This window comes from Fusarium fujikuroi, chromosome FFUJ_chr04 (assembly GCF_900079805.1).
Source record: "Fusarium fujikuroi IMI 58289 draft genome, chromosome FFUJ_chr04".
NCBI classification, from domain to species: domain Eukaryota; kingdom Fungi; phylum Ascomycota; class Sordariomycetes; order Hypocreales; family Nectriaceae; genus Fusarium; species Fusarium fujikuroi.
The window spans coordinates 998664-1023438 of NC_036625.1; the positions used below are offsets into that span (position 1 = coordinate 998664).

General features: G+C 49.2%; 12 protein-coding genes; 6 read left to right on the plus strand and 6 right to left on the minus strand.

Moving 5' to 3' along the window:
* Positions 1–1520: 1520 nt before the first annotated feature.
* Positions 1521–3644, minus strand: FFUJ_13303 (related to ubiquitin-specific proteinase UBP1; the record flags this gene model as incomplete). Its single annotated transcript, XM_023575974.1, has 1 exon — positions 1521–3644. One exon carries the CDS (start codon positions 3642–3644, stop codon positions 1521–1523), a length of 2124 nt encoding a protein of 707 aa, XP_023429198.1.
* Positions 3645–4414: 770 nt separating this feature from the next.
* FFUJ_13304 (uncharacterized protein) lies at positions 4415–5569 on the minus strand (the record flags this gene model as incomplete). Its single annotated transcript, XM_023575975.1, has 1 exon — positions 4415–5569. The coding sequence occupies one exon, from the start codon at positions 5567–5569 to the stop codon at positions 4415–4417; it is 1155 nt and encodes a 384-aa protein (XP_023429199.1).
* A 1251-nt stretch (positions 5570–6820) lies between these two features.
* Positions 6821–7633, minus strand: FFUJ_13305 (probable endoglucanase IV precursor; the record flags this gene model as incomplete). The annotated part of the gene is made up of 1 exon (XM_023575976.1): positions 6821–7633. One exon carries the CDS (start codon positions 7631–7633, stop codon positions 6821–6823), a length of 813 nt encoding a protein of 270 aa, XP_023429200.1.
* A 1068-nt stretch (positions 7634–8701) lies between these two features.
* Positions 8702–10273, minus strand: FFUJ_13306 (related to chromosome segregation protein Cse1p; the record flags this gene model as incomplete). XM_023575977.1 has 3 exons in its annotated part: positions 8702–9302; positions 9352–9803; positions 9857–10273. 3 exons carry the CDS (start codon positions 10271–10273, stop codon positions 8702–8704), a joined length of 1470 nt encoding a protein of 489 aa, XP_023429201.1.
* Positions 10274–10716: 443 nt separating this feature from the next.
* Positions 10717–11337, plus strand: FFUJ_13307 (probable mitochondrial ferredoxin; the record flags this gene model as incomplete). XM_023575978.1 has 2 exons in its annotated part: positions 10717–10943; positions 10995–11337. The coding sequence occupies 2 exons, from the start codon at positions 10717–10719 to the stop codon at positions 11335–11337; spliced, it is 570 nt and encodes a 189-aa protein (XP_023429202.1).
* Positions 11338–11553: 216 nt separating this feature from the next.
* On the minus strand, positions 11554–12456 carry FFUJ_13308 (related to RRP15 Essential protein involved in pre-rRNA processing; the record flags this gene model as incomplete). The annotated part of the gene is made up of 1 exon (XM_023575979.1): positions 11554–12456. The coding sequence occupies one exon, from the start codon at positions 12454–12456 to the stop codon at positions 11554–11556; it is 903 nt and encodes a 300-aa protein (XP_023429203.1).
* A 380-nt stretch (positions 12457–12836) lies between these two features.
* On the minus strand, positions 12837–14872 carry FFUJ_13309 (related to alkaline phosphatase family protein; the record flags this gene model as incomplete). XM_023575980.1 has 4 exons in its annotated part: positions 12837–13041; positions 13091–14688; positions 14741–14746; positions 14798–14872. The coding sequence occupies 4 exons, from the start codon at positions 14870–14872 to the stop codon at positions 12837–12839; spliced, it is 1884 nt and encodes a 627-aa protein (XP_023429604.1).
* Positions 14873–15466: 594 nt separating this feature from the next.
* On the plus strand, positions 15467–16944 carry FFUJ_13310 (probable 3-isopropylmalate dehydrogenase beta; the record flags this gene model as incomplete). XM_023575981.1 has 7 exons in its annotated part: positions 15467–15517; positions 15576–15596; positions 15651–15722; positions 15808–16402; positions 16456–16578; positions 16639–16673; positions 16744–16944. The coding sequence occupies 7 exons, from the start codon at positions 15467–15469 to the stop codon at positions 16942–16944; spliced, it is 1098 nt and encodes a 365-aa protein (XP_023429204.1).
* Positions 16945–17403: 459 nt separating this feature from the next.
* FFUJ_13311 (related to ERP2-p24 protein involved in membrane trafficking) lies at positions 17404–18150 on the plus strand (the record flags this gene model as incomplete). XM_023575982.1 has 3 exons in its annotated part: positions 17404–17556; positions 17614–18069; positions 18127–18150. The coding sequence occupies 3 exons, from the start codon at positions 17404–17406 to the stop codon at positions 18148–18150; spliced, it is 633 nt and encodes a 210-aa protein (XP_023429205.1).
* Positions 18151–19113: 963 nt separating this feature from the next.
* FFUJ_13312 (probable puff-specific nuclear protein Bx42) lies at positions 19114–20928 on the plus strand (the record flags this gene model as incomplete). XM_023575983.1 has 2 exons in its annotated part: positions 19114–20697; positions 20755–20928. 2 exons carry the CDS (start codon positions 19114–19116, stop codon positions 20926–20928), a joined length of 1758 nt encoding a protein of 585 aa, XP_023429206.1.
* A 669-nt stretch (positions 20929–21597) lies between these two features.
* On the plus strand, positions 21598–23812 carry FFUJ_13313 (related to rhamnogalacturonate lyase precursor; the record flags this gene model as incomplete). XM_023575985.1 has 5 exons in its annotated part: positions 21598–22301; positions 22353–22512; positions 22559–22597; positions 22652–23553; positions 23605–23812. 5 exons carry the CDS (start codon positions 21598–21600, stop codon positions 23810–23812), a joined length of 2013 nt encoding a protein of 670 aa, XP_023429207.1.
* A 400-nt stretch (positions 23813–24212) lies between these two features.
* On the plus strand, positions 24213–24725 carry FFUJ_13314 (uncharacterized protein; the record flags this gene model as incomplete). The annotated part of the gene is made up of 1 exon (XM_023575986.1): positions 24213–24725. One exon carries the CDS (start codon positions 24213–24215, stop codon positions 24723–24725), a length of 513 nt encoding a protein of 170 aa, XP_023429208.1.
* Between the last annotated feature and the right edge of the window lie 50 nt (positions 24726–24775).

Genomic DNA, 24775 nt, shown 5'->3' on the forward strand with positions numbered 1-24775 from the left:
AATAGGCCTGTCCCTAGCCAGACATCGGCTCAGTGTTGCCGATCTCTGACATAGACAACCCAACATCGGCTCCCAAACGAACAAATCCTACGACTCAACGCCCTGCTCTTCAGACAAAGACGCCGAGTTCCAGCCAACATCTGGGTCAAAGAGCGGGCCTAATACGTCAACAGACCCTCGTGAAAGAACTCCCCGTCGTTCGTCTTACTCCTCGTACCTGCCAAGCAAGTTACGCTCAAACCTATCATCACAGACGAAGCTTTTCCAGTGCAAAGGGGCGCAGGGCAAATCGTCCCACAAGGCAAAAGCAGCTGGCTAGACGGCAAGGCAAGCCCATGCTGATCACCACCTGGGGGCATGGATGTCAGAGACCCTGTCCCGGGGGTTTCTGTTTACGAATTGACCAATCAGGCTGATGCATTGACACAGCTAAGCGTTGTCCCCTGGTTGGTACAGGAAGCTTGGCATAATTGCGCGCTGTTATACGAGGAGACCCTCCTTGGTCTAGATTTCATCTGTAACCACCTAACTCGTTTGGTCCTCTGGACTGTGGGCTTGTGAGAGCAGGATGAACAGAAAGCACATGGCAGCTGTCAATTCTCCCTTTGATCGGTCTTGGCCGAGTACGTAGCACCTCACAGACCAGGTCCTCGAAAGTTGAACTGGCTCTAATCTGATGGGGCCACTAACAGTTATACGGGATGTTAAATTCCTCCAGAATTGCGATGTTCATCGCATCTGAGGAATTATGCCAAGGGACCTGCATATCAATGACATCTCATATTGTCTCTGGCTAGTATTTTCCTCAACATGACACATTTAGCAGATATTCAGAAACTCACCATCAACTTAGATGCCTATGCCCTCCTTACTAGTTGCCGATTTAACCGCGGAGTGAAGTTTATCCCGCTTCTTCAGGAGGTTGATCAACCAACTGTCACTATAAAATACCACTACGCATTTTCCCCTCGGCGTCCTGCCGTTATTGTTTCGGCACTCCGTCGGGTCCGTTCCCACTGGAGTGGGCCAAACCGCTTCTCGACACTCTTTTCTCGGCCCTTCAGTGCCGGCACCATATTTATAACTTTTTTTTGGCCTTTCCCTCACTGAAACATATTAACCCATTCATCCAAGCGAGAAACAACAATTTCGGTTAACAATTCAATTCTGGCTGGCTTGTGACAACGATCGGTTTGCTGCGCCGAGGAACCTGTCTATGCATTATAATCCCGTGCACAAAGTACCACCATTGGTCTCAACCCTTAGATAACCCAACTAACTGCAATACAACATGCACTTTGAACCGCTTGATCTCTCTATCCCAGACCCTTATTACAGTAAACAGGTATGCCAGCCATTGTTATCTGGTTCTTTAACGCCATCGCTATGCTTTTGAATAAAACCCCATAAATGACACCACGCGTGCCTGCTCTTCGCTTGTTGCCCGCCGAGACTTGAAGCCTGTCTACTCATGCACCGCCTCTTCCTTTCCAAATTCCATCCTTCAGCTTTGCAATGCATTATGGCGTAACATGAACCAATGAAGCTGTATTGGTGATCAGATTAGAGCCGCGCGTTGTCGTTTCAATGGCAGCCTGATCATTTGCAACGTATGGCGTGGCGTCTTCTCCCAAATTCGATGCCTCCTTTGGCTTGCCATTGGACTTTTGAGTTTCGTGCCCCTGTGCTATTTGAGCCGTGTTGTCCGTTGCACTGGCCAGCCCGGTTGCGGCAACAAGATCTGCAACCTCATTGGCATCTTGCATTCTTTCGTCTTGATCATTCATAACCATCGTAGAGTCCACACAGTCGTAAAAGAGCATAAAGACACCGGGAGAAAGGGTAAGCACTACATCTTCGCTAACCTTTGAGACGTTGTGATCGCTCAGCCTCCACCAGTCCATCTCAGGTTCGTCGAGGTCGTTCTCATGATTCTTTCGTTCGAGCTCAGGCTGAATATCTATCATGCTATCAGGTTCCTCATCGTCAACTGCTTTGGTAGGCGGGCTATGTCGTGGATATTTGCGATAACATATGTAATGCCCGTTCTCGTGCCGCCCATAGTGTGTAACCACTGCTCGAAGCTCATAGATAGGCCCTGTAAATTTGGATGAGCCTTGGTCGCCAGCTATCATTGATTCTCGAGGGTCCCCATCCCATTTCTCCTCTGCACTCCATGCTTGGGTCGAGGAATTGGAGGCACTGCCCAAACACCACGGGCCAAGATCCAGTGTCATGGGAAAGTTGACTGGAGCCGAGTTCTTCATCATGTTGAAAGTGGAAGGATCAAACACCGATCGTTGCATATGGACTGCCAGGCTTTTTGGCGCCCGAGAAATAACAATCTGCTTGGTCTTCGTAGAGCTGACTTTGTTATTAGCCGGAATGCTGCACTTTTCCGTCAGAGTTTTTTCCTCAAAATCATCTTCTTCCAAAGCTAGCTTCACTGCCTCAAGTCGGCACAGAGCTTTTTGGAGGTGCTCGTCTGGTTTCTCGTCGTTTCGCATCCTGTCTATCAACTTAGATAAAAGGTCCTCATGCTTGAGAAGTGTACACTTGGCACACTCGACGTTTTCGATCACTTCCACTTTGCTGTAAGCATCCAGCCTTTCATACAGGTCATGCTGATTCTTGTTCAAACCAAGGCTCAGTGTCAAGCATGTGAAAGGTATCATGGATAACCCCTCGGAATATCCACAACGAACACAGGCCACTCTCTGTGCGAGCATGCCCTCCAACGGATTGTGGCTCGACTTAAGCTCGGGTGAAGATATTATGCTTTGATAGCCACTGTCGTCGCTATGCTCACTTGCAGCAGCGTCGTCTTTATCGATCTTAACGGCCAGACCAGGATGTTGAGGCTGTGCGTTTTTGATAGCTTTTGCGACGCTCTTATCGATATCATCTAATAATTTGGAGTAGTATTCCTGAGCATCCTGTTGAGTCCATGTGCTCATAGACTTGAGCAGACTTGGAGTCCATAACGTGCGCCCATAATTCGAAACGTCGTTCAGGTCGGCGATCAGAGCACGTAATGTTTGCGCAACGTCTTGATCGCCACTTTTATTCGATGCTTCGAGATAGGTGGAGAGGTATTCAGGTAGAGGTTTAAGTGATGAAAGTCCTTGGAGTATGCTATTCTGGTAGCATGAGTTGTCCATATTGCCAAGGCCCGGTGGACGATCGGATTCGGTCTTCAAGCCCAAAACGCTGCCGGTCATGGAGAGGGCGCGGTTTCTAACTTCAAAGACTGAGGACATGACGCCGCCGGGACGAGTCAGCCCCAAGACCCTCCGCATCTTGTCGCTTTTGACGGCATGGTGGCTTCGTTCGACGAGACGCATCGACTCGGAGGTTGTGGTTGTGGTGGAATTGTCGGGTGTATCCAAGGCATTCAGGAGGCTCTGAGGGACAATGACTACAAGGCCGTCCCAGAGACTAGTTCCTAAAAGGCGTATTGATTCTTGAAAGGTAGTGGTTGAAGCATATAAGTTGTATGTAATAGTGACGACAACAATGAGGCAAGAGATTAGGACACTCGGCTGAGTGATGCGATCCCAAGGATTCTGTTGTGGAAAGAGCTGTCGATGAGCTGCCACTTGATCGTCGTAGAACTCGTCGAAGTCAGGATGTTGAGACGTCATGCTGTATTGGAGGCCGGATTAACCTCCGCCTAGAAATTCGAAGTCGCAGCGCAGCTCGAAGTGTCTTAGCCTCGGACCCGTGATCAGGAAAGTAGTGGTAGAATATTGGTGCCGATCGAAAGGTAAGCCATGGCCTAGCTCTATGGGCGTGAAGATGCGACAGAGAAAATTGATGCGATAGCGGGTTTGAGTGGTGGTTGAAATGATGCAGTTGGCAGAAATATATAATTTGGAATCGCCACTTGAGGAGGCGAGAAAAGTGGCAGAGGAAGATACAATTGCGACAATGAGATGTGGTCGTGTTGGAACAGCTTTTTGCTGAAATTGATACAACATTGCGTCTTTGCGTTAGTGGATTCTAAAACAATGTACAGTGCAGTCTCGTACTATACACTGTACATTGTTGAGGTACCTAGTCTTAACGTGCCTGAGGTTGTCGTGGCTTTTTAGAATGTTGGTATGTACAAAGTAATTTGCTATACATACCTAGGTAGAAGATGCTAGAAATCACAAGATACACCACAGAGACATCCGCATGACATTTGTACAAAATCGTGTAAATGAAAGTTCCAGAGTTTCTAACAAAACTGACAATCCACTTCCAAAATCACAAATCATGAAGATATAGTAGTAGCTAGATAGGAAGAAAGAAAAGAAGCAGACGTATCGTGAAAAAATATATAATTTATGTACAAGAAAGGTAGACCGTTCATCGTTTTGCATGTCGTGTTCATCATAATGTTTGTTTTTGCTTTCCCTGTTCCAATCAGTCATTGCCGTTTGGCTGGAACGACATAAGCCAACTTTGGCTCCTCAACGGCAGCATTTTCGAAGTTCGACCACATACAGAGCGATACAGGTGTTGCGGGAAGCTCAACAGGGCTTTGGTTCTCCTCTACAATTGGAGCAAGCGGTGGGTAGGAGGGTGTGAAACCGGCCGTGGTCGGTGTAACAATGAACTTGTCATCAGGGCCACGAGCCAGGTGCAGGTGCAGTGTTGAGGGCGCACTTCTTGTAGAGAAGTATCCCCAAGATTCTCGGGCCAACGACATTTCAGGAGTTTCTTGATCTCCCTTCTTTCTGAACCATTTCATCCATACAAATATGCCTACTCCAACCAGACAGCAGACGCCAGCAACAGTGCCTGCAGTCACCGCTCCTGTTGGGCTTATACCGCTGCCCTTCTTCTCCTCTTCCTTATCATCTGGAGTGGCTGATTCTGTAGTTGAACTCGTAGGATCAGCTGAGGCAAAAGGCGGTTGGAAAACCCTGTCAGGTACTTCTGATGTTTCGACCGATAAGATATCAGAAGTTGATGAGGATGTAATTGTGGATGTTGGAGCAGAAGTTATGGCCGATGTATATTCAGGAACCGGGAGCAAGAAGGCATAGCTTTTGTCCTGGTCTTTGTCGAGCACGCATTCCTTATCGTCTTTGCAACTATATCCAAAAGGACAGCATCTCCTGGCACCATTCATGGCACCACAGCGTTTTAGTTTCCGATCTAGTGCAAGTGTTTTGACCTCAGCTTCTGGGTTCGTTGATGGGTTCTGTCTCTCGATGTTGCAGGTTATGGGCAAAATGATCTCGCACTCTCCTTTCGAGTTCTTTGGGCAGCATAAAGCGGTTGTGTTTGCAGCAAGGACCTTGCAATCAGCCTGCGAGGAACAACAGAAATTCCCAGGAAGGTCGTTGCCACACCAATGATCTCCGGATACCGGACATGAACCATCTCGCCTTTGGTGTTGTGATTGGAAGTCCAAGAAGGACGGAGGAGCCTTTCGAGGGCTTTCAGGTTCTTTGTTGGCAAAGACTCTGACATGTGGTTCAATGGCAGCTGGACTTGCTGGAGCCAGCAGAAAGGAAACCAGCACAAGGAAGATCCTGAGGAGATGTCCCTCGTGAGGCTGGAGAGTGAAAGCCATGGCACATCTACATGGACGATGGACGGTATCACCGACAGGCTGGAGTTGAGATATGCCAGAAAGAAAGAGTGCTGGTAGTAATGAGAGCAAAGCGCCTCATGTGCAGACGCCGTGCAGCAGTTCTTAATGATAAAGGAGCGAGAGACGCAACTGAAAGACGCATACCAAGCTATTCCGGCAGCCCAGTCCCATTGTTAGTTCTTCCCTACATGAATCACAGACCAGAACCATCTCTATTTTTCGAGCTGTTGGTTCTGTTCTAAGAAACAACCAAGTCAGCCTTGAGAGCATGGGTCGCGGATCGCCTGGAGATGCCAATCACGAAGGCATCCTAACCGCGGGCGCGACAAATAGCGTGGACTAGGCCCCAAGAAGTGGTCGATGTGCCCCTCTGAGTTATTCTCCCCTGACACAACCCAAGCCCTCGGAAGCGAGGCCAGAAACGACTCTCTTTTATAGGGCCGTGGTGTCGAAACCTCGAGGATCGAAGCGACGCAGGTTCAAGGTCTGGCGCTTATACAAGTGGGGAGGATCCTCTGAGGGACGCGCTATTGGGAGTTGAGACAACCACTTGGCCGCGGATGGTAGACGCTCAGCCGGCCAAAACGAAACGAAACAATTGAGTCATTCATTGTACCTGTAGGTGTGTGTCCTCGGAGGTCTGCCCTGGGTCCTGATAATGGGTTGTGCTGTAGCTTATTTAGATCACTTTGCCAGTAGCTTCGGTATAGCAATCATCAGACTGGCCCTTCAGCCTGATCATGAGCTAAGTTCTCTTCTTTCAATCCATGGCTGTCAATGGATGCATTGTATTAGACACATATAACTTAAAGAGAGGAAACATGGTTCAGTGGTAAAAAATTGCAGCAACAGACAATACAAGTCACAGGGATCTCTCACGGCAAGCATGGTATACCAGCCGCTGGTGATGACCAATGATGATGGCCTCCGATTGGTGTAGCAGGTCACACGTTCATTGATAGAAAAATAAAGCTTATTTTGGACTTTTCTTATCAACCAGTGCATATTGGATTTAAGCCATTATCTGGTACAGACTGAGCGAACTCTGGCAGAGCTCACATGGCTCTGCCAGCTCGCGTGATGAGTGAGCTATGCGGCGAGAGCAAAATGCATGTCATCGCCTTGAGCCCAATAAAAAAAAGTATCGCCCTGAAGAAGGAAAAGCACCGAACAACAACGCCAGTCTCAAGATATCAGAAACCAACCCTGCCACAATTACAACTAATCAGCCTAGTACCTACTGGTACACTTTGCAGTCGTTGTAGCTCTGGAGGGGCTCTGCTCAACAGATGATGTCCCTCCTTCGACAATGGTTGGGCCAGGGACTTCATAGTCAACAGAGCGAGAGTAGACATTGACAAGAATTCCAGGATCTTCGATGTCGTAAAGCTCAGTGCCGAGGTACCCAGATGGAGAGTCGGAGCCATCGCCTGTGATTCTGAGGTTGAAACATTGTGGATAGTTTTGGGCACCGCCTCGCTCAAGAGCATTGTGCAGAGCAATGATTTCGTGTCGGAGAACGTAGTTCCCAGGCGCAATGTTCTCTGGAATTCGGACGTTCCACTTGTCTCCATTCTCTTGAAGAACACTGTCTGCATACCTGCCAGGAGTGCCCTGCTCAAGTTGACCCAGACCATCAATCTTGAAGAACTCAAGTTCATTCTTGTCAACTCGCTCACAAGGGCCCTTGCAATTGGCAAGGTAGTTCAAAACAGGGCCGATGTGGTTTTCAGGCCAGCCTGACCATCGGAGGGTGATGACGTCGCCTGCCGTGACTTCGATGTGGCCCTCGGCTGGAGTGGCATCGCGGTGGCAGATGATATCAGGATCACCATAGGCTTCAGGGGAAACGAAACCATTGTCTCGCTGCGAGATGGTCCAGCCAGCAACGACAGGAGGGTTCTCCATGTAGGGAAAGTCAGTGCTGCCATAGCCTTGATAAGACACGCCGTTGATGATGATCTCATCAACATGACCATGGGCAGAAACGATGATGGCAGGAAGAAGAAGGGCAAGCCAGCAAGCGGCCTTGAAACGAGTCATCTTGAAGGGGAGGCCTTTGGTGAAGATTAAGGCAGAGGTCGAGAAATATCAATGAGTGTGTAGTCAAAGAATGAGTGTTGGAACTGGATGAAGGAAATGCTCTGCGGTTCTCATTTCCCCTAACCTTGGGAGATCACTCAGCTTTATACCTGAAGCTGGGACAACCAAATTCCAGTTGAATATCTGCGTTTGAAACTCTCCTGCATCTCCTCCACACCAACGATAACCTTACCTTGATTGAAGGCACATAGGAGTTTTCCTCCGATGTAGTTATCCTGTTTCTTGGCGAATCAACACCCGAAGGATGTATCGGCTGTATCATAATTGGTCTCCCCTTCGGCTGTCAACCTTTATCCCCTGATCTGTACAACATTCCCAGACAAGATTTCCGCAGGGCCAAGAAACAGCCACAGTAGGAGATACATCAGACGAGAAACCAGAGTCAGAGGTAAATGCCGTATAATGACTACTTGAATCAGGGGGGGAGAGGCTGAACCAAAGCGCCAACTTGACCTCTAGACGAATAGGGTGCTGTTTCTACCTGCATGCAGACGGAACAGAACGTGACGGGGGCTTGCAGCCGTTGTTTCAACATGGGGTATTCCGACTGTGCGTACTCATTGGAGAAGCGTTGGTCAATGACCTGCAGCAACCCGTACGCCACTTGGAGTTGAGACGGCTGAATTAGAGTCCCGGGATGCCGAAGGCTGGATGACAACTGTGAGGGCATCGGAGCAGCCAGTCGAGAAAGACTGAAATTAAGGGCAGGCTCAGTACCTAGCTTGCTAAGCAAAAGAAATCTCTCAGGCCGAAATCTCACTTGATTGTCAAGTAAACAGGAATTCGTAAGATGTTCAAGAGTTGTGATCTGTCGTTTGGATATAAATATGTGTGGACTACTAGAAAACAACCCCTTTTGTCATTTTACACCATTTTTAGAAAGATGGAGGTGGATATCATGCCGTCTCTTCGTCAAGCTCGTAGGGGAGAGATACATCCCAACCGCAACGCCATGCCAGGAAAATGCACCTCAGTGCATACACCACAAACATTCATCATTGTGCCGTCTTAGAACTCGCCTTCTCCACCATGGCCAACCACACTGGCAGTCCAGAGACCAACTAGTCCCCACCAGTTGACCTTCCAGCCTCTCCAGAGTCCCTCGCGACCCTGGCCCTTGTAGACTGTGGCGGCAACACCCTTAGTCTTAGCCTTGCCTTTCTTTGCTGCGGCTGGTTTCGTGCTGGTGACCTCGTGAGTTCCCTCTTCGTTCACGATATGGAACATGGTACCAAAGGTGCCTTCATAACGCCCTGGGGGGACAATAGTTGTGAATTGTTGTTCAGGGCCGCTAAGTGCTTGCACATATTCGTGGCTTGACAGAACTGAGACCTGACCACGTCGAAGGACAGTCTCAATAGGAAGCTTGAGAAGGATTGCAGATGACGAGGCGACAAATTTGGCGATAGAAAAGGTCATTGGCGACACATGGCTGTCGATCATGAACTGAGTTCGGAGAACCAGGGGTGTTGAGAGAGTGATAAGAGGGTGGATCAAGGAGTTGAGGACAGTTGGTAGTACTAGCATCGACGAACACAGGTATGAGGGGAGGTTTCTGAGGGTGGCTAGCGTCCTGCGCTGGCCGTTTGAGCTCGGAGTGACGATAAGTCTGGCTAATGTTAGTTTTGCTTTTGTAACTAAGATGTGATAAATCATACCTAGTTCGCACCAAGTCTAATGGCGATAGAGCGAGTCCTGTAGCCACAGCAGCAGCCGCGGCGACAAAGAGCGACGCCCAAGGATACGGCGAGGCGATATCGATCATGCGATCGATGTCTTCTCTAACGCCCATGTCCGGGACATTGAAGATCGCACTGAGAAAACTTCTACCCCAGTTTTCCAGCAGCGACTGCAACACCGTGTAGAGAAATGTCGCATTTGATCCCTTCCATACACCCCAAGCACCTTCTTTCCCCCATAGCTGCCCAATCACTTCAAGAATCGAGTCTGGTCGGCGAAGTGTGAGGTAATGTTCCGGAACATTCGGTTTCTTCACAGGAGAGGGAGCTCTTCGACCGTGTGAGCCTCTAGGAGTCGAGGGACTGGGAGTCGATGGTATGTGAGATGTGAAATAGGCAGGTTCCTCGCCTTCAGAATCTGAGTCTCCGAACTATGGGTCATGATTTAGCGGTGTACCTCCCACCAAGCTCGAAATTCACTTACACCACCGTACATAGAGCTTCCGTGAAAAGAGGGCTGTCTCTTAGGCGTCTCCGGCTCAACAGGAGTTTCGTATGCAGCATTTTCATCCTGGTTCCGGACCTGAAGCAACGTCTTTGCTACCTCGAAAGGTTGGGCCATGAGTACTGAGGTGTACTTCCATAGCAGCTCATCGATGAGGTCCTTGACATTCTGGACCATAGACGGGGAGGTATCGCCTAAATAATCATTGTATTCGAGGTCGGACAGGATATCGCGTGCTTTGGAGGCATATCTTTCACCAGCTGCAGTCACATGTCGTCCATCGGGGAATGGGTTTGGGCTAGGGCTCGACTTATTGACTGTCTCGGCGGCTTCTCCAATTGTGGGAGGGATGTAGTACGGCCTCAAGGGATTGACGCCTTCTCTGTGAGTCGACATGGTTGGTCGAGACAACACGACGACATACACCTCTATAAGAAATAATTATAGGGAAAATGCGACAGTTGAGAGCTCCAACGTTACCCGATTCCCACCAGAGAAAATGAAATCATGCCTGCCCATGGCCCCACCCCGGCCACCCGGAGTTAGACGTCGGACTCCGGCCAATGAATTTCCCGGCCGAAAGCGCTGTTTTGCTGATCCGTTACCCGAAGCTACTCACTTTTTTTCGGGCTTGCTTAATATCACCTTGGACGTGAGAGGACGAGACGGGGGCATAAGCGTCCATTGACCGAAATTGGCGCATCTAGAGCCTCTCAATACTTTCCCTCTTCAACTTAAGGACTGTGCAGTTTGTCATTGAATATATAACGTTTGCGACCCCCAATTCCTCCATTAATTTTCGACGAGAACCCCGCCAATATCCCGAATTCGCCGAAACTATGTCTGCGTCACGATCCTTTGCGACTTGCTTGGCCAAGCTTCCGGCTACGGCACCACGAACAATACAGCCAATGCGACTTGGTCAGAATGTAGTGTCTCAGACGTCCAAAGGTCGATCCCCTACAATCTCTCGATTTACTCGCTTCTCGCCTGTTTCCCATAGAGCATTCACTACCACGACACAACGGCGCCATGGGCACATTGACCCCCCGAAGCCCGGTGAGGAGTATGTTGAACCTAAATCCCAGCTGGAAAGCATTTGATTGACATTACTTAGACTTTATGTCACGTTCATCGAGAAGGACGGCACAGAGAACAAGTTTGCTGTTTCTGAGGGAGATAACCTTCTCGATATCGCCCAAGCAAACGATCTAGAGATGGAGGGCGCGTGCGGAGGATCTTGCGCCTGCTCGACATGCCATGTTATCGTTGCTGACGACGCATATTTCGACAAGATGCCCGAGCCCGAGGATGACGAAAACGATATGCTGGACCTGGCCTTTGGACTCACGGAGACGAGTCGACTGGGCTGCCAAGTTAAGATGACCAAGGAGCTAGACGGCTTAGTTGTGAAGCTGCCATCGATGACGAGGAACCTGCAAGCGAGCGATTTCAGTTAAGAAGCTTGATGAAGCACATGTTTTGATATGAGATGAGGAAAACTCTGTACTTGTAAAACTACTGTATTTGGAAAAGACCGGGCGATGGCAGGGATTCAGGTGCATCATACGGGGTATCTTTGTTGTGACATTTAGTTGTAAGGCCGGAACAGCACGGCCTGATGATTCCACTACTCCTCTTAAACGAAAGAAAGAAATGAACACACTGAAATGATATTACGCCTCCTCAAGCGCTCCCTTTTTTAACCCGCCGCCTCCTGAGGCGATCAATTCCAAGAAACCCTTCTTACTCATCTCATTGACCTTTTCCTCTCGCTTCTTCATACCGATAACACCCTCCTTTTTCACACCCTTCTCGGCTTCAACAGCCTTGACTTGTGCGGCACGAACGGCGTTGAACAGCTTGACAACACCACGCTGCGCAACCTTTCGTAGCCTCCTCTCTGTCACCATAATCTCCGATGTCGATGTCTCGAGCTCTCCAGTGGCGTCGTTTGTGGTTGCGATAAGAACGTCCTTCACACGGCCCTTCTCAAAAGCTCGCTTCTTCTGCTCGCGCATCTGCTTTTTCGCCTTGGATTCTAAGGCGCTGTCGACAGCGGCCTTGGAGGCTTCGTGTGCTGCGGAACTTCGGGCGAGGACAGGATCTGATCGCTTGGATGATGATAGCTTGGTAGAGAGAATCTTGGAGAGCGATGTTGCGAAGGCACTAGGGTCGTTTCGCTTCGACTTTTTGCGTTTGTTTGTGGAAGCGCCATCGTCATCGTCATCGTCTGACCCTTCGTCGTCATCATCGTCTTCCTCTTCGTCGGATTCAGCTTCTGGTTTGCTGTCTCTGGCATTCTTGGCGTTTGTTTTTGTCTTCTTCAGGGGCTTGTTTGCCACAGCGCCCTCGTCTTCTGAGCTTGAAACTTCATTTTCGGAGTCGCCAACATCGTCCACCTTGACATTGTGAATATCGTCGTCTGAATCAAGCAGATTTACAGCGTCAAACTCTTGCGCCTCCTCGGATTCAGAGTCACTGTTGTAATCTCGGAGTTGCTTTCTCTTTTGCTTCTTTGTGGGCCGTTGTAGACGACCATCGTGCTGTCTCTTCTTTTTGTTTCCAGGTCCGGCCATTGTGAAAAGTTTGTGTCGAGTTGATGAAGCTGGGGTATTCAATGCTTCCAGAGCAAATCGTCGCGGATCTGAATTGGACGTCAAACTTTTGAGAATTTTGCCGGGGAAATTTTCTGGCCAGTGGAGGGGTGGGCCTGGGCGGTGAGCTAAGCTTCTGTGGATGGATTGTGGGGCCGGTGTTAGTGGGGCCGAATATAAGAGGTCTCGGTCTGCCGGTATAAGCTGAGTGCAATAATTTGAGTAGCAGGTATTACTCTATGGAATTATTTATCCAGGTTTGGGGTCGAAGAAGGATTCCAAGGTGAAAGAGTGGTATTAAATAGTGCTATAGTTTTCAAAAACTGAATATTGGTCCCGCCTCTTGTGTAAAGATCTAACATCTAAAAGAACTTGCTGAGCTTGTCCCATAGTGATGGGGGTACGACCGTCTCAACAGGAACTGCTTCAGGCGCATCCGGAGCCTCCACCGTTGTCTTCCAGGTTTCCTTTCCGTCGATGTAAAGAGTGTAGTGCAGTGAACTCCCACCGTTTTCGAATTTCTCAATAGAAAAGGATCCGAACTTCGACTTGCCTCCAGGGATATACCTTGGTATCTGTTAGTAGCTGTGCCTTAATCAATGGAGCGTAAACTTACTTCATCATAACATCATCGTCTGTCTGCTTGTACGTTGGGAATGGAGAAGCGAATTGGTTCAAAGGACTTGTTGAAAACTCGTGAGCAGCAGCGGACTGTGGCCATCGCGAGTCAGTGGGGGGTGGAAATCTGGTTGCGGCGAATTCATGACGATCTCCAGAGAGGATAATGACACTGGCACCTCTAGCACCAGAATCCCACATAGCTTCTAGGACTTGCTTTCTCTCGGCAAGGAAACCACCCCAGGTATCCTTCACATTGATTGGCCAGTTCTTAGTGAAAGGAACAGAAGAAGCAATGAACTTCCATCGAACTCCTTGGGGAACAGGACGCTCCAACCATGCCAAAAGGTCAGCCAATTGCTCCTTGCCTAGCATGGTTTTGTCCATGGCATTGAAAGGGGCGTTGTTGCTGGAACGATAGCTGCGAGTATCCATCATGAAAAAGCTGGCTGGTCCTTGGGTGAACTCGTACCATGTGGCATTGCGTCTCAGGTTGAGAGAACCTGCAGCTTCAGAAATTGGTGGGTTGACATTGGCTTGGTAGATGTGCCAAGGGTCAACAGCCGCGCTGTAGATGCCAGTTGTGTTAGAAGACCAATCGTTGGAGATCTCATGGTCATCGAGCACGTGAATCCAGCTCAGATTCTGTGCAACAGGGGCCCAGTCAGGTGAAGCATAGATTTGGCGGTATTGCATGCGATACTCGTCAATCGTTTTCCCAAAACGTTCAGGGACGTCAACATAGATGAAGTCGCCAAGGAAGAGCATGAACTGAGGATCCAACTTAGGAAGTAGACCTGCAAGATTCCTCAGGCCAGGGATAGCCAAAGCATGTTCCATAGGGTTGTAGGGAAATCTAGGAAGAATGCAAGACGTGGACAGGAAGGTAAAAAGGCCATCCTTGGTGTTTGGCATCTCTCCAACTTTAGGAGCAGAGCGAAACTCGCCGGTGTGGTTGTTGGAAGTCCTCCACTCGTAGATGTTCTGCTTCGCGGAGTCAAGAGGCACTGTAAGAGTTGTGGTAAAATCGGTGCTGTTGTCTGTCGAAGTGACGTAGCCTGCAGTGAGCCAAATCTTGGTGTCATAGGTCGGCTCATCATCCTTGATGTGATATTCGAATGTGATGGGCATTTGCAACTGATCGGGTTCGCGAATGATGAACCTCGCCTCCGATGGTGACACATATCCGAGTCTAACAAAAGAAAGATCATCAGAAGGATAATACCACCTTGCACGAAACAAAGCATCAGCCGTCAAGCCGATAAGAATGGCGTTGATGAGAAAGGTCAAGAACGACGCAATTGGGCGCCTAGCACTGGGAGCTCCGGACAAGAGGATGTTTGCGATACTGGGAACCTTCTCTCCAACAGTGAGCTTCTCCTCAATGTCAACAATCTCGGCGACAACCTCAGCCTCAGGTGCGACTGCGACACCATCCTCTGTTAATAAGGGAGTTTCAGAGGTGACTGTGGACTCTTTCAGAGTGACGTCGACTTCATCCCCGAGAACTCCAATCTCTGGCTGAGCGAAGTAGCTCGAAATGTAAGAAGGAACATAGATTGCAAAAAGCGCAAACGCGATGGAAGGGAAATGTGCCTGGAGGATTCGATTAGTTGGTGAGATTAAAGCTTCTTGAGCTGCGGCTTACTGGGAACTATAGTCTATGGTCAGCACTTTCTCGTGTTAGCAAGTATGAGCCACTTACAAGTCTGAAGAATATGAGAGCGCTTATCCTCAGAGCGACTGAGGACAGCTTTGCGGCCTTCGTTTGAAGAGCCATGATGACGACTCCCTCTAAAAGGAGACACCAAAACAATCAAGGGGGAGTTCGCGAAAGCTGGGATGAGACGGGGCGTGTAAGACGAGACAGCTTTGAAATCGGCGGTGGAATTAAGGAGAGTCAAGAAGAACAAAAGCTGGAAATTTATATATCAACAACTCAACGCGTCATGAGGAGCAAGTTATTTATCAAGAAGACAGCCCCGTTTTACCTGAAGCTTTGTTATGAAGGACTACCTTACAAGGGGGTGAGGTCATGGTCTGAGATGACCCTGTCCTGTAACATTACCTTGGCTCGTATTGGCTCATAAGCTCGTATGTGGCGTAACTGTGGCTAAGCATTTCCCTTACCTGGGCCAGCTGGGCGTGGTAAAAAGGAGGATTCCACCCCGCCGCCTGCTTGTGCTACGCAGCTAAGCCAAACTTTCAATGCCCCTCTCCGATCTCGGCAGTTATGTAGCGGGGGTAAGGGTAATGGAAGCTCAGCGATATCTCGTCGAATTTATTCTTCAATTTCCTCACTTCCTTTTCTAACCAATTACTCTCGTGCTTCGTCACATAAAACGGATTCTTCTCCCAGATAAGTATTGCAACCATGGCGGAACACAACATTGTTGTCTTTGCGGGCGACCACTGTGGCCCAGAGGTAGGCTACCCGATCCTTGACTGTAGACGGAGAGAGGCTGACTTTGGTTATTTTTCAGGTTATTGCCGAAGCCATTAAGGTATGAGTCTAGTGTTTTCAACCTGCAGTTGGACACGTCTGACGCAGAATTTAGGTTATCAAGGCGGTTGAGGACAACAGCCCGACGGCTGGCAAATTCAATTTGAATCACCTGCTGCTCGGAGGAGTAAGTCGTCCCTGGATGACGGATCACTCGGGTCCGAAGATATCCATGAGATAAGTCTCTTGCTGACTTCTGCTTTTCTCCCCAGTGCTCTATCGACAAGACCGGCTCCCCTCTTACAGACGAGGCCCTCGCCGCTGCCAAAGCCTCCGACGCTGTGCTCCTCGGTGCCATTGGCGGCCCTGAATGGGGCACTGGCGCCGTTCGTCCGGAGCAGGGCCTTCTAAAGCTACGCAGTGAGATGTGCGCCTATGGAAACCTCCGTCCCTGTTTCTTCGCGTCCGACGCGCTCGTCGAGACCTCCCCCCTGAAGGCGGATGTTTGCCGTGGTGTCGACATGATGCTAGTCCGGGAATTGACCTCAGGCCTGTATTTCGGAGAGAGGAAAGAGTACGATGGAGTCAATGCGTTTGACACTACTGTTTATACGAAGCCAGAAATCGAGCGTATCGCACGGCTGGGCGGCTACCTGGCCAAGACTAGGGGAGACTCGCGGGTCATCTCGCTAGATAAGGCCAATGTGTTGGCAACAAGCAGACTCTGGCGTTCTGTGGTTGACGAGGTTTATAAGAACGAGTTCCCTGATTTGAAGGTTGAGCATCAGCTCATTGACAGCGCCGCCATGATCATGGTCAAGAACCCGAAGCAGCTCAACGGCGTTATGATAGCGCCAAACTTGGCAGGTGAGCAAGGCCCCTCGGCCACCTCGTAGGCGGCTTAGCTGATGAGCTTTTAGGAGATATTCTGAGCGACGAGGCGAGCGCTATAACTGGCAGCATAGGGCTCCTCCCAAGCGCTAGTCTCTGCGGAGTTCCGGAAGTGGGCTCTAAAGTGCTTTCTATCTATGAACCTATTCATGGTAAGACTCCCATCCTCCACTCGAGCCCTTCGAGATATCAGTCGCTAACTCAGATGACAGGTAGCGCGCCGGACATTTCAGGAAAGGGGATTGTCGTACGTTAAAACCCTGTTTCGGACGGTTCCTATACATTTGCTGCAAGCCCAGAGCTGACATTTTTTCTAGAACCCCATTGGCACCATCCTTTCCGTGGCTATGATGTTACGGTACTCTCTGAATCTCCCCCACGAGGCTAAAGCCGTTGAGGACGCGGTTCGAGCTGCCATCGACGCCGGACTAAGAACCAAGGATATGGGCGGCAGCACAGGTACCGCCGAAGCAGGAGATGCCATCGTTGCTGAGCTAGTCAAGGTTCTCAAGGCATGAGGTATCTCACGCCTGAAGGAAAATAGACAGCGAGGGAGCAACGAGAAAAAACAGAGGTTTGGGGGTGGAAGATATAAAGATGATAGTTGCTAGCGAAGCGTGAGTTGAGAACAGAAGCGGTGGGGGAAAACAGTGGTTGAAAGAAAGAGGCTTCAGATAGCTGGCGAAAAAATAAAAAGAGCAGTTACCTAATAACTGTCAAGCTAGAGATAGCTATATCACTACAAAAGAAAGATCCAGCACAGAGATATCCAATGCTGAAGCACAGTTAGCAACTCCCTATCAGGAATCTGATACAAGTACCTCCCTAGCGACGGGCGGGACGGGAGACCTAACAATGCAATCACGTGATGCCGACTGTTCAGTCAAGAACAGGGGTCGTTGGCTCCGACACATGTCCACTTTAGCGACAGCTTGTCCTGAACAGCACGCGACAACATCCTACACAAAGCCGCAACAATGAGACTATCAACACTTGTCGCTGGGCTTTTCGCCGGTCTGGTCACCAATGTCGCTGCTACTGCTTTGACATACAAGCTCGATGCCAACGAGAAGGCCTGTTTCCATACCACCACGAAAAAGCAGGGAGAGAAGATCGCATTCTACTTTGCTGTGAGCCTCCTCCAATGCTAGTCACCCGCCGAATATGGAGTTTAACATGAACTGCAGGTCCAATCCGGTGGTTCTTTTGATGTCGACTACGTCGTGGAGGGTCCCAATGGCAAGATCATCATGGATGGTCAAAAGGAGCGACAAGGCGATTTTGTCTTCTCAGCCAACGTTGTCGGCGACTACTCTTTCTGCTTCGATAACGAGATGAGCACCTTCGCCGAGAAGTTTGTCGATTTCGAGATTGCCGTCGAGAACGAGTCCCGCGCCCAACTGCCTTCCAAGCAGGGTACCACCCCCGAACAGACTTCGATCCTCGAGGACTCCATCTTCAAGGTCTCTGGCCAGCTTTCGACCATTTCCCGAAACCAGAAGTACTTCCGAACTCGTGAAAACCGTAACTTTGCCACCGTCAACAGCACTGAGGGCCGAATCATCAACTTCAGCATGATCCAGATCGGTCTGATTATCTGCATGGGTGCCCTACAGGTGTTTGTTGTTCGATTCTTTTTCCAGGTAAGTCCTACTTGCGTGTATGAAAGTTCGCGGAGCGCTGGCTAACTATATAATCAGGGTGCGCGCAAAGGCTACGTATAAGGAAATCGCTGTATCATATACGACGGAACTGGGTGTTACGAGGCGCGGAATCAAAAGGAGATGGATATCGGAAGTGTTACGTATAATCAGCGGAAGCAGAGCGCTTGAACTGTCTTAAGAGTCTGGTATTTGGGTTGAATTTACAGATTTGCGATACTGATATGATAGTTGTCATGATACGCTTTTGCTTGGCCTGACATTCTATGAAATGATATGAGGCTGTGGCAATTTACATTTATGAATCGGTGTTTTCCATGCGAACTGAAGTTCTCTTCTGACTTCTGCCATTGTCAACATCCAAATCCCCTGATCATCTTCACGCACTTGAAATAATACCTGGCCAGTAGTTTCCCAACCAATGAGATGACGTTTCTGGGGCATGGCTCCAATAGCTCCATGCTTTCAATACAGTAGGTTACCCCTGGATTTTTGTTAGCCTAAGATAATCCTACCATAAAAGCAAAGATATCTCTATGTTTCTTAAATTTTCATATAATAAAGATATAAAATAAAAAAAATAAAACATCGAACAGCTGAGGTAGTAATGTATCCATGGATATGTAAATCACAGTTAAGATACTGCCTGAGCTCTTGAATTGCACAGGCTAAGGAGGTCTTTCACGTGGTTCCAATAGCTGCCTGATTGCAAAGCTTCAACGACCAATTACGTTACGCTACCGTGAGCTGTCTTGCAAAGTTCATTCTCAAATGCCAAGCATGGTCTTCGGGTATGATTTATCCGCTTCATACTCTGCAACTTTACTTATTTTTTCTATTGTCGCTCTTCAGTCGGATTTAAGCGTTGCTTTTCAAGGTTGATTGATGCAACCATCGAATCTTGGCGTAGCACCAAGCTACTCTATGCGCTAAACCTTTTCAAGAGCCGTCGCCTCTTGAAATTCTAAACCTCGGAGCCTCGCGACTGACGAATGGTCCAAACAACTTCATTCTCACAAACACAAAATGGCATCACTCGCCGGGTCGCTTCAGGCTGCGCTGCCCAAACCAAAGTACACGGGCGAAGATGAAGAACCTCCGGCGCGAGCGCAACAACGCGGTGTTCGAATTGTTGGCCCCGGACAACTTGATGAAACCCAGCTGGTCCTCAAGCGATCTGGTCCTCCAGCATATGGCCAGCGCTCAGGATGGCGCCCTCGATCGCAGGAGGACTTTGGCGATGGAGGTGCTTTTCCCGAAATCCCGATCGCTCAGTATCCGTTAGAGATGGGAAAGAAAGGAGGAAATTCTAGCAACGCGTTGGCAATTCAAGTTGATTCCGAGGGCAAGGTCAAATACGATGCCATTGCGCGACAAGGACACAGCGAAAGTCGTATCGTTCACACTTCATTCAAGGAATTGATCCCTCTTCGACAACGCGCCGACGCGGGCGAGATCGATCTTTCGCGACCCGATAAGGAGTCTGTGGAGGCAACAACAGAGAGGACGAAGAACGCATTAGCTGCATTGGTCTCGGGAGCCGTCGCAGCCCAGAAACCGAAGAATGTCAATATTGGGCAACGAAAAGACGCTACGTTTGTTCGATATACACCAGCAAACCAGATGGGCGACAACTCCAAGAAGCAGGACCGCATCATGAAAATTGTCGAGCGCCAAAGAGATCCCATGGAACCGCCCAAGTTCAAGCATAAGAAGATTCCTCGAGGACCACCTTCGCCGCCCCCACCAGTTATGCACTCACCACCACGAAAGCTCACTGCTGAAGACCAGGAAATGTGGAGAATTCCTCCCCCAATTTCGAACTGGAAGAACCCCAAGGGATTCACAGTACCATTGGATAAGCGCCTGGCTGCAGATGGACGAGGCTTACAGGATGTGGTCATTAGCGACAGTCATGCTCAATTGGCCGAAGGTTTAAAGACAGCCGAGCGTTTTGCTCGTGATGAGGTTCAGAAACGTGCCATGATGCAACAGCGCCTGGCGGAGAAGGAAAAGTCACAAAAAGAGGATACCCTTCGAGAATTAGCCCAAAAGGCCCGAGCAGAACGGGCTGGTGCTGGTCGTGGACGTCGAGATTCTCGTGACTCTGGGGATTCGAGGGACTCGAGGTCGCGGTCACGAAGCTACAGTTACTCCGATTCAGATCGCTCTGACAGTGAGGATGAAGAAGTCAGAGAGCGTGTTAAAGCACGACAAGAGAAACAGAGGGAGGAAGAGCGAAAGCTACGACAAAACCGCATGGGTGCTGAACGCCGAGCTCAAGTTATGGCCCGTGAACAAGGCAGAGATATATCTGAGAAGATTGCTCTAGGCCTAGCCAAACCTACACAGTCAAAGGAGACAATGTATGACTCGAGACTTTTCAACCAAACAAGCGGATTCGATAGTGGTATCAACGAGGATAACCCTTACGACAAGCCTCTCTTCGCTGCCCAGGACGCCATCAACAGTATTTACCGGCCACGAGCGAATGTGGATGATGATGACGATGGCGAAGCTGGTGACAGGGAAATGGCCAAGATCCAGAAGAGCAGTCGTTTTGGTGAAGCCCTTGGCAAGGGAACTTTCAAAGGTGCCGCAGACGCCGAGGTCAGTTTCTATTTTCACAGAACGCCTTCTAAAACTTTGCTAACAAACTCAACACAGGCACGTGAAGGACCAGTTCAGTTTGAGAAGGATGCTGGAGATCCTTTCAATGTTGACAAGTTTCTATCTGAGGTAGACCAGAACTCATCATCTAAGCGAGGTTATGGCTTGCAGGATGAAGACAACAGACAATCCAAACGACCGCGAGTCGACCCTGACGACGACGAAGATTAAACAGCAAAATTGTGCAGAGTTAGTGGTTATACAGTTAGACTCAGTGAGCCGTCAATAGGCAGTTTTTGGATCACAGGAAGCATATTTACAATGCCAAGGCAGTACCAGAGCACAGCCCTCGGTGCTTGGCGAATTAATCTTATTCAACTGCCTCATGATACCAACCGTTCAATGCTAAGACCATCGTTGGGGGAGGCCCCAGCTCCAATACGTGGAATCACCTGGATCTCATCTCCCTCCGCATTTCGGATATATGACCAATTCGGGCTTGTTTGCGGGGTAAACGTCACGAACTGTCAACCTTTGGAGAATCGCCATGGTGTTGACCAGGTCTACAAGGTCATTTGCCTGCGTGAAGCTAGCTTTCCCCTGATACTCGCTGATCGTTGACCCGAAACCGAGAGCAGGGGGGCTTTTATTTCTCCCGAATAATTTGCTAAAGTTCGGCCTTAGCCTGAAAAGATGTGATCGACAACGTCCCCATGGGGAAATACATGACCAAGCTACCCTCACCTTCTCATGAAGGCTTCATCCCCCACAAGGTTGTTGGGGGTTGTTTGTGGGGTCAAGGTTGACTTATGTAGTTATAAAGAGAGTTGAGGTCGCATTGATCGCCCTGGAGTTGTTGATCGACAGCTTCTGCCACTTTCACCCATTGCAGCCTTGACTATGAAGTTCCGCAAGCTTTCGGCAGCTTTTCTCGTTTCGTTGCTCCAGGCACCTCAATTGGTAGCCGCGACTCTCAATGCGACCGAGACCGATACACAGTTGGTGATTTCAAACGACCGACTATATGCGGCTGTTCAGAAGAAGGGCGGCGCCATTGTAAAGCTCACTCTTGACGGAACGAACCTTCTGGGTAGCCCATCTGGATCTACAGGCATTGGACCTTACCTTGATTGCTACTGCACGCCCAAGGGATTCTGGACGCCGGGTTCTGTGGCCCCCAAGTACAAACTCTTCAAGGGTAAAGATGGCAAGGGTAAGGACTATGGCGGGATCGTCATGTCCGACACATACACCGAGACAGGTCAGGTTCTGGAGCAATATTGGTTCTTGAGAGATGGAGAAACTGGCCTCCATACCTTCAGTCGAGTCGCGTATCATAACGAGGAGCAGCCCTTCCTTCGCAACCTTCAGGAGCTTCGAACCCTCTTCCGACCGAATAACGACATGTGGACTCATCTCCTGACCAACACGAAGCAATATGCGCCTCTCCCAGGCAAGGAAGCAAAGGAGAAGCAGGTTGTGGTGCAAGATGCCACATGGTATCTAGGAAACACACCAAATGATCCATATGTTGAGCAGGAAGCGGATTACTTTACCAAGTATACGTTCCAAGACAGCTGGCGTGATATCGATGCTTATGGATTGTGAGTTTCATGCGTCTCGGCATTTTGGGATATTTGACTGACAGATAAAAGGTTCGCTGATGGTTCCAAGACCGAAGATGGAGATGCATATGGTGCTTGGCTTGTCATGAACACCAAAGACACCTACTTTGGTGGCCCTCTGCATTCTGACTTGGTTGTCGATGGTATTCTTTACAACTATATTAGCTCTAATCATCATGGAGATCAAACGGTAAGTCAACTTACTTCTCTATATAGGCTCGAACTAACCTGTTCAGCCTAACATTACCAATGGATTTGACCGAACATTTGGACCTGTAAGTCTATCTGAAGCATCTAGCATCCATACCAATTTCTCTAATCTCTTGTAGCAATACTTCCACTTCAACCGCTTTCCTGGAGAGACCGACATCTTGAAAGCCCAGGCTGATGCAGCTCAATACGCCGACCCTGAGTGGAATGCCGATTTCTACGATTCAATTGCAAAGCACGTTCCTAACTATGTACCAACGAAATCACGAGGGTCCTTCGAGGTCAAGGTCGATCTTCCCAAGGGGGCTAAGAATGCCATTGCTGTTCTCGCACAGAGCGGCGTGGACTTCCAAGACAATGTCTTCGATACAAAGGCTTTCCAGTACTGGGCTAATCTTGATGAGAGCGGCCGTGCTACTATTCCTCGAGTCAAGTCTGGAACATATCGTCTTACCGTCTATGCCGACAACATCTTTGGGCAATACACTCAGGATAAGGTCAAGATCAAGGCTGGCAAGACAGAGAAGAAGAATGTCCGCTGGAGGGAAGAGTCCGCTGGCAAGGAACTCTGGCGAATTGGTACTCCTGACAAGACCTCTGGTGAATACCGCCACGGTTTCGAGCCCGACACATCCAAGCCGCTGCAGCCGGAACAGTACCGTATCTACTGGGCCAACTGGGACTTTGTCAAGGACTTCCCTGATGGTGTCAACTTCAAGGTTGGGGAGAGTGATGTCGGCAAGGATCTCAACTACGTCCACTGGAGTGTTTTTGGAGGGAAGGGCAACTCCGTACGCCCAGATCAGTATGTTGGCGATGGCAATGTCAACAACTGGACTATTGCCTTCGATCTGAAGGAGTCGCAGGTCAAGCACAAGAAGCATGCAACTTTTACCGTTCAGCTTGCGGGTGCCAAGACTGCTGCTGGAAACACGGATATCTACAATGCTTCTGAGCCTCACTCGAATCTCAAGTACACCGTGAACATCAACGGCAAGGATCTCGAACCTTGGGTTATTCCGTAAGTCAAACCTTGGTCTCTCGAAGATGAGCTATACTGACCCTTTCTAAGTTACGACCACAGCAGCTCCTGTGCTGTTCGCTCCTCAGTGAGCTGCTACAATATCGCTCATAAATTCGAGTTCGATGCCAAGTTGTTGAAGAAGGGTGACAATGAGATCATCCTGAGCTTGCCTTATAACGCTACCAACTACGAGTCTGCTGTGCTGCCCACATCGGTGTATGTTCAGTATGATGCACTCAGGCTGGAGGTCGAGTAGATTATAAGCTGTATATCTAATTAACAACGATTATCAGAAATGAAATTTATGATTCCTTGGGACAAAAAAATGATTGAGAAATATTATCCTAGATTTTCCGACATCGTACGACAGGGCTGATCTTTTGAAATTATTCGGTCATCAGTTTCTGCAGGGTCGGAGGGTTTGGCGTTGTAATAGCTAGCGCGTGAGGAGGGTTTGAAGGATCGCCATGATCAGAGAAGCAACAGTAACATCCCAGGGTCGCATAAAGTCAATGTTTTTCGGAGGCTTTTACTCTCAAAACTGATTTTATATAAACCCGACCTTGAAGTTAAGCAGAATCCTCTTGTTGAGTATCAAGACTCACAGCCCAGTTGATCTCAGTCTTGCACCTTTTAATCAATTCAATTGCATCAAAATGGCTTCTGGAGCGTTTTTCAACCCCAGGGTCCTCCTCTTGACAGCTCCCCTCGTCTCATCAAGCATCACACTCTGGTTCGCCCGTGACCAAAGTTTCTTCCTCACCCTCTTTACCAAGCCTCCCATTGAGCGCAAGAAGGCCAATGAGATCCTCCCAGGCTACATCAATAATTTCTACGGTTCAGGCCCGTGGGCGGTCCTCACTTTTATTGGCCTAACATTCAGCACTTCAATCGTCAACATCTGGTCTGACCGCGCTTTGCTCCGGTCTCGCGGCTCACTAATCTGGTACGGCTGGTCTGCTGCACTGGCGCTGGGACATCTTGCATATGTGCCAGCTGTAGCGTGGAAGCTCAGGGCGCTGTGGGAGGACAATTGTGCTGCGGAGGGGACGGATAATGTTGGGATGCTGGAGAGATGGTTGGCTGTCAATAATTTGAGGATGTTGACGACTGATCTTGGGGCATGGCTTTGTGCTGTTGTGGCTATTTCAAAGACATTGACTGTCTAAGCCATGCATGATGGAAGGCATTGGATGTCTTTTGTACGAAATTTATCGTC